Below are 8,448 nucleotides of genomic sequence, written 5' to 3'. Positions count from 1 at the left end.
AAATCATATACTATGTTCTCAATATTTTTGATTAAATTCTTAGCTTTGTAAGTTTCCTTCTTTAAAAAAATTTAACTGTGGCTGGGAATTAGTGGCACATGCCTTGAGTCCCCAAACTTGAGACAGAGGCAGGCAGATCTATGCAAGTTCAAGGTCACCATGACATACAGAAAGAATTCCAGGAGGGTCAGAGCTATACAACTGTCTCAAAAACAGACAGACAAAAATTAATGCATGTAAATTGTAGTGCTATGGTGTGGATGTGCCAGTCAGAGGACAACTTACAGGTTTCTATTCTCTATTTCATCTGTTTGAGCACTAGAGAATGAACTGAGGTAGTCAAGTTTAGCAGTAAGTGGCCTAAGGTGGTGAGTGAACTCACTAGCCCTTATTTCAATTTCAAAACTATTTATGTGCTAGTGTGTGGATGTGCATAAAACCCAAGTGTAGTAACCAAAGAAAATCTTGTATGAGTATTGTGGGTTTCCAGAGAATGAACTCAGGTCATCAGGTTTAGCAGCAACCACGTTTACCCCCTGATAAAATTCTCTGGCATTCATTTGTGAATCTGAGAAAAATGTAACGATCAAGTATTTAGTCCTCAGAATAATGTCACATAATCCAAAAATAATGGAGGATACCATAAATACTATGTTAATTTGCAAATAGGTTTTATTCTTCAAATTATCCTGTGTTCCTATATTGTTGGAATAAAACTAGTTGAAAAGCTTTACCACATTGACTATATCCACACAGGGTTTCTCTCCAGGATGACTTCTTTCATGTATTTGAAGATGACTTTTAAGTGAAAAGGGCTTACCATATTGATTATATCCATAGGGTTTCTCTCCATTTATCATTTTATGCCTGTGATGATGACTTTTACATACAAATGCTTTACCACATTACATGGATTACATGGATCAGATAACTCTCCACTATCACTTCTTTCATGTATTTGAAGATGACTTCCACATGCAAAGGTTTTATGACAATGAGTACATTCATAAGGTTTCTCTCCAGTATGACTTCTTTCTTGAGTGAAAAGACACTTCTGTGAAAATGCTTTACCACACTGATTACATCCATAGGATTTCTCTAGTATGTCTTCTTTCGTGCCTATGAAGATGACTTTTATATGCAAATGCTTTACCACACTGATTACATCCATAGGGTTTCTCTCCACTATGACTTCTTTCATGCCTGTGAAGATCACTTTTACATGCAAAGGCTTTACCACATTGATTACATCCATAAGGTTTCTCTCCAGTATGACTTCTTTTATGCCTGTGAAGATGACTTTTACGTGAAAAGGCTTTACCACATTGATTACATTCATTGGGTTTCTCTCCAGTATGACTTCTTTCATGATTGTGAAGATCACTTATACATGGAAAGGCTTTGCCACATTGATTACATCCATAGGGCTTCTCTCCAGTATGACTTCTTTCATGCCTATGAAGAACACTTTTATATGCAAAGGCTTTACCACACTGCTTACATCCATAGGGTCTTTCCCCAGTATGACTTCTTTCATGTATATAAAGATGACTTTTACGTGAAAAGGCTTTACCACATTGATTACACTCATAGGGCTTCTCTCCAGTATGACTTTTTTCAAGCCTGTGATGCTGACTTTTATATACAAAGGCTTTACCACTATGATTACATCCAGAGCATTTCTCTCCAGTATGACTTCTGTCATGTATTTGAAGATGATTTTTATGTGCAAAGTCTTTACCACATTGATTACATTCACTGGGTTTCTCTCCAGTATGACTTCTGCCATGCTTGTGAAGAGTATTCTTCTCTGCAAAGGCTTTCCCACATTGATTACATTCATAGTGTTGTTCTCCGGCATGAGTTCTTTCATGTTTTAGAAGATAACTGGTATGTGAAATGGCTGTATCACATTGATGATAACTATACTTTTTCTCTCTAATGTTAGTTCTGTGTACTTGATGAAGACTATGACATGAAAAGGCTTTATCACTTTGGTTATATTCATAGGTTTTTACTACCAAATGAGTTTTTTTGTGTACTTTTAAAGAGGAATCAGATATAAGTTTTTTATCATGTTGCTTAAATTCATAAATATCTTCTTCATCATTGGTTGTTTTGTATCTTTGAAAATATCTGTGATGGTTGAAGTCTTTAGTACAAGGTCCACATTTATTACTTCCTTTTTGTATATGATTTGTTTTACTTTTTTGAAGACAACTGGAAGAACTCAGAGTTTTACCACACTGATTGCATACATAACATTTTCCTGTCGTGTAAATAAGACTACATATGCAAAGTGATCCAGTACAGACACATGAATTTTCATATTCCTTGTACTCATATGGTGTTTCTCCAATGTGAGTATGTTGAGGTATTGCCACTGAAGTTGGAAAACCAATTAATTGTAAACTTGTATCACAGTCACCATGTCTTCTCATAGTGGGGACTACCAAATATCTTCCATTTGTTCTGAGAGAGACAGAAGTACAATGCTTCTTTCCATATCCTTTATGTTGACATGGATTGTATCCAGAGTGACAGATGACACACCTGCTAAAGGAAGATAACAATTAAAGGGCTTTCACATTGCATTCCCATAGTCAAATATTTTGTATGCCATACAGATGTGGTATAGGGATTCAGGTTTCTTTACCATGACAACCTCCTTGTCTCATAAACTGCACCTCTAGCTAAACTATGGTAAGTCACTCACTACAAATACTTGAGGAGCACTAGCTTTAATATGGAGGATTTCATATAAAAGATCTTTGACAAACACTAATCACCTTATCAATGTGTATACCACCTTTTAAGATAATTGAATGGTATGAAACTACGTGGATGGACAATTCTACAACATGCCTGCCATATGGCCAATAATTAAAATTGTGACATCTATTATGGTGTCATTTCCTTCTCTTGTTTCTTAAAGGAATGCTTTGCAAACAATGCTCAGCTACCTGACATTGGATTACATGCATTGTGAGAATTTGATAATCACCACAAAGCTGTGCTTATTTACACTGCTGCTTTTCATTAAAACCAGGCTTCATTAACATTTCTTCAAAGGTATAAATGTATCAGCTTACACATGAAAATTACCTTCCATGTCTTCTAGAACTTTGACAATGTTCTTCAATATTGTGGTCTTCCCATTTGTAGCCTAAAATACAGAACAAGAACATGCATGATATATTAATGGAAATTAGGCTCAATTGAGATTACTATCTTTGGTGAACCTTAGAACAATGGTTGATTCATTCACCAGATTCTTACTCCTTCACATTGAAAATCACAGAAGACTAAAAATCTCCAAGAAAAGCTTGTCCCCTTAAGTTAAAAAGTGATAGAAAGCTCACATTCTTACCTATAGAAGTAAGGTTCCAGTAGGTGTCCAGCATCACATCTTTGTAGAGACTCTTCTGAGAAGGATCTAGCAAAGCCCATTCTTCATGAGTGAAGTTTACATGCACATCCTCATAGGTCACTGTATCCTAAAATATCCCATATAAGTACATAATAGAAATGGTGAGACTGATTGCATTATAAAAGTACACTTCATTGGGAATATATTTACAAAATTTTGTGTACTCAATATATTATATGATATGGGTCATAGAATTTCAAATGCAGTAACCAATTCATTTTAGAAGGAAACAGAAAAGAAGGATGATACATTCCATTTCTGTGCCCACTGAATAGAATATGGCATTGCAGGAGAAATGCCTAGTAATTAATATATACAGAAGACATGTAAACAGAATAACACTATTTAGTACACATCAGCAATGTTTTATCAAAAATTTTAACTTCAAAAAAGGAGAAAATATGGATGTGGTAGTGCACTCCTTTAATCCCAAACCTCAGGAGGCAAAGATTATGATTTCCAAGAGAGCCTCATCTATGTAGAGATTTCTAAAACAGCCAAAGTTACATAGTGAGACATTGTCTCAAACAAAAAAACAGAAAGCACTCAGGGGGCTCACTTGAAATTCCTCCATGGAGTTAAACATTCACCCCAATCCTGTAACTGTCTATCATAAACAGGCGTGTGACCTCTTTTAAACTGTCAGGCTAATAATTCCTAGAAAGGAAAGCATTTTTAAGAAGTCACTGACTTACAGATCAAAGAATTCTCAAAAACGTTAGTTAAGTAAATGGTGATTCTATGAGAGTAAAACAAACAACAACAACAAAAGGGATGAAGTTTATAAAGCTGGAAGAACAGATAAGATCACCTGCTGCTTTTGAAGAGGTCCTAGATCAGTTGCTACCATTCACTGGAGGGACCAACTTTTCCTAGTTTGGGGGCAAGAGAATCAATCCAATGCCCTCTTCTGACTTCAGTAAATACCAGGAAGACAAGTGGTACACATCCATATATATAGGCACAAGATTCACACATTTCAAAAAATTAAAAAAAAATTAAAACATACACAAAGGTGGGAACAACGTTACACACCTACAAATCAGTGACTTGGGAGATCATTTTAACTTCATGAATGCTTACATTCTTGGTCTGAAAAATGACGCCCTCTGCCAAAGTTCAAAAGTCATAGTATGGATAAAGCTCAGCATAAGAGCAAATGCTTCACATGTACTAAAACCTAATTCAATCAGCTAAAAATATAAACATAAAAATATCAGGCAAATGTAAAATATTAGCAAGAAAATGCAATTGTTTCTATTTTGCCTTACATTATTTAGGAATGGAGTTTCTAATGCTGGTGATGGCATGGCTACATGAGAAGAAATGGTGCTACTCAGTTTCAGCCACACAAAGAAAGTGGTGGGGTATAAACACTCAAAGCCCTTACCCATAGATGACAGTCCTCCAGAAAGGCTCCTCTTCCTAAGGGTTTCATAAACCACCAATGAAGGCCACACATCAAACACAAAAGCTCAAATACATTATACTACCTAGGAGACTTTTCATTTAACCCACATTTTGACATAGGTCATGACAGGGTCACGGTCAAACAATGGTGCAAAATGCATTTAGTCTAATTTCAAAGATCCCATATTTTGTAACAGTCCCAACACTATTTGAATGTCCAAAGTTTCTTCTGACACACAAGGCAATCTCTTGACTGTGAGATCTTATAAAATCAAAACACAAATTATATCTGCCCAACACACAATGGTGAAGAATACACATTTCAAAGAATTAAAGAAATATTGGAACAAGTCAAGACTGAAACCCTGCAGCTGCAAACACCAAATACTGCAGCTCTGTGTCGGATACCTGGGGCTTCTTTCTCTCTGCACCTTCTCATACACCTCTCTCTCTCTCTTTGGCTACTTTTCATGGCCGGTGTCTCAAAGCTCAGGTATCTGAACATATTTGTTGTGAGATATTTGATCATACAGTGACACCCTGAGGCTGGTAATGAAGTTAACCTTGAATCAGGGGACAGAGTCAAGGATTAGTTGCCTGAAATTTTCCACAAAAAATTCGAAGTACCCAGGATACAATATGATAGAGAGGCATCTCACCAGCACTATTTGGTCAAATTTTAACCCACAGATGGCCTCACACTTATACTTAAACTCATCTCTATTTTTTGGTGGGCTTCCTGAGACAGGGTTTTTCTTTGTAGCCCTAGCTGGCCTGGAACTCACTATTTGGACCAGGGTGGTCTTGAACTTCCTTTATCTGCTTCCAAAATACTAGGATGACAGGTGTGAGCCCTCATGCTCAGCTAATTAAATGTGCCGATTAAATCAAAGTGTAATACAGAGATATATGGCAACTTCTTGAAGGGCAAAAATGAAATAAAAATGACAAAGTGACAGATTAGTTTTAACGTCTTTTAACTCTTGCCAATGGAAAGTCTAACCATTTAACAGGTGTCACCACTTGGTCTCCTAGTGGTCTAGGACAACTCACTCTGCACTTTATTTCCCAATGACACACTGTAGAATTTGCATAGCATATGCCTTGCCAAGATCTTGGTCCTATAATGAAGAAACTGTTTTGTATTTTTGCAGCAAGGTCTCATTAAATGTTCCTGTCTGGCCTTAAGCTAGTGGAGATCCTTCTGCTTCAGCTTCTCAAGTGCTGGGATTACAGGTGTGAGTCATCATGACTGGTTGAATGAAATTCTGTATAAAAGCTGACTATTTGCCTTTCACATGTGAAGTGCATGGGTTTGATCTCCAGCACAGAAAGGAAAAACAAAATAACTAATGTGGCCTCATTGCTTATCCAATGGGCCCATAAGCATATAAAATACTTGAGATGTTCCTCAAATGAAAAATTAATCAAAAGAGATGGGGAAGGACACTATTATTCATGAAAGGAAAATCTGCTGTGAGGACATTTCAATTTCTAACATCTATTCCCCAACCACAAGGGCACCTACATTTGCAAAAGAAACACTACTACAGCTTAAATCTAATATTGACCCTCACACAGTGTTAGTAGGAGACTTCAATACCCCACTCTCACCCGTGTACAGGTCATCTAAACAAAGACTAAACAGAAAAACACTGGAGCTAACAGATATTACGAACCACATGGACCTAAAGTGATATTTACAGAACATTTCACTGAAACACAAAAGAATACACCTTCAACTCAGCAGTATAACAAGGTCCCAGACCTTAATAGGTCCCCTTACCTTAGCACAACTGACTCTATAATGGAAGTGTCATTCAAGCTGTAAAACTTAGCACATATACAGCACCATCTCCCAAAACTAAAAAGCCCTAATCCATCAATGCCCCCAGTCATGAAAAAGTCTCTAAATGCACTAACCTTGCTTTTTACCTTCTGCAGTTCCACTTCTGGCTAACTGTTCTTGTTAACTAGAATATGTCAACATAGTTTTTGTGCTTTAAGGATCATTCTGAAGGAAGCATGGAGCTACACTGGGATCCCGAGAACTCAGTGTAGTGTCAGGCCAGCTATGAAAGACATTCTATTGGCTTAAACCCAAGTCCTGGTCATCTTCTCTGGTGAATACCCACAACATTTCTGGAGATCCAATTGAGTTCCCTCAGTACACTAGGAGTCTCAGAGTCCCTTGGAAGGAGGAGGAATGCAATAGTCAGGGGAATCCTAGTAGGAGGGAAATCTGAGATATTCCAAGTCCCAAGGTGTGTTTGTTAGGATTTTACTGCTATGAAGAAGCACCATGAGTATAGCAACTCTTATAAGGGAAAACATTTAATTGGGGCTGGCTTACAGTTCAGAGGTTTAGTCCATTAACATCATTGCAGGAAGCATGATGGCATGCACGCCAACATGGTGCTGGAGAAGGAGCTGAAGTTCTAGATCTTGATCCACAGCAGCAGTAGGAGACTGAGACATACAGATATCAAAGCCCACATCCACAGTGACACACTTCCTCCAACAAGGTCACATCTACTACAACATGCCTACACTTCCTAATAGTGCCACTCCCTTTGGACCAAGCATTCAAACATATAAAGTGATGGGGGCTATTCCTATTCAAATCACCACATTCAATTTTCTGACTCCAACAGTCAAGAAAGCATTTAGTCAAATTTCAGAAGTCCCCATAGCATATAACAGTCTCAAAGTTGTTTAAAAGTCCAAATTTCACAGAATCTCTTCTGAAATTTATGAAATCTCTTAACTGTAATCTCCTATAAAATCAAAATAAAAACTAGATCTCATACTACTAGCATACAATGAAATAGGATAAACTTTACCTTTCCAAAACAGAGGGAAAGAAGAACAGTTAGGAAATACAGTGAGGACCAAAGCAGACAGAAAACCAGCTGGCCAAACTCCAAACTCTGCATCCATGTCTGGTATCAAAATGCTCTTCAGATCTCCAACTTCTTTCAGCTTTGTTGACTGCAACACATTTCTTTTTCTTGGGCTGGTTCCACTCCACATTAACAGCTTTCTTTGGCAGATATCCAGTGACCCTGGTATTACCAACATTTTGGAATTTTCAATGAAATACAGGCTTCACCTTCACAGTTTCACACAAGAACCTCTTTAGGCCTCCATTCAAAGATACTCCTGACACATACCTGGCCTCCATAGCATTTCATAGAAATGAAGGGAGATTCCATAATTCCTTTCTTCTATCCTTGACTCTAAATCCAGAACCACATGGCCAAAGCTACCAAGTTCTGCTGCTTTCTGGGGCAGGAACATGGCCTGCTAATTCAATTATATCTAAACCAACTTTGTTTTAGATGGATTCCTTCACTGCCAAAACTTGGCTGTCTGGAACTCCCTCTGTAGACCAGACTGGCCTCAAACTCAGAGATCTGGCAGCTTCTTCTATATTCCCAGTGCTAGAATTAAAGAACTGCACCACCAGACCTAGCTCTAAGCTTTTCTTTGATTCTTTTCACAGGTTAGAAACTTAGCTGCATGTGATCTAGCCTTGAGGTCACACTCCCTTTAATCCACTTCTTATTTATCTCTTTGAACACAGAACTTAGCTCTCTTCTCCTTAC

The 8,448-nt window shown here is 37.6% G+C and overlaps 1 protein-coding gene across 2 annotated transcripts in view; it reads right to left on the bottom strand.

The window, feature by feature from the left end:
• Positions 1 to 984: 984 nt before the first annotated feature.
• LOC114688380 (zinc finger protein 431-like) overlaps positions 985 to 8,448 on the bottom strand; it is a 29,759-nt gene continuing 22,295 nt past the window's right edge. The window contains exons 2-4 of one of the 2 annotated variants that reach the window (XM_028862973.2): positions 3,371 to 3,497; positions 3,106 to 3,166; positions 985 to 2,556 (exon numbers count right to left, since the gene is read on the bottom strand). In XM_028862973.2, the coding sequence (XP_028718806.1) occupies positions 1,080 to 2,556; positions 3,106 to 3,166; positions 3,371 to 3,497 (1,665 nt within the window). In that variant the 3' untranslated portion in view covers positions 985 to 1,079. Of the gene's footprint in view, positions 2,557 to 3,101; positions 3,167 to 3,370; positions 3,498 to 8,448 lie in introns of those variants that run through there. The other variant, XM_037197890.1, reaches the window with a different exon arrangement.

This window comes from Peromyscus leucopus, chromosome 22, assembly GCF_004664715.2.
Source record: "Peromyscus leucopus breed LL Stock chromosome 22, UCI_PerLeu_2.1, whole genome shotgun sequence".
Taxonomy (NCBI): domain Eukaryota; kingdom Metazoa; phylum Chordata; class Mammalia; order Rodentia; family Cricetidae; genus Peromyscus; species Peromyscus leucopus.
Note: the sequence above shows the minus strand (reverse complement) of the source record. Positions and strands in the feature narration are given on the sequence as shown.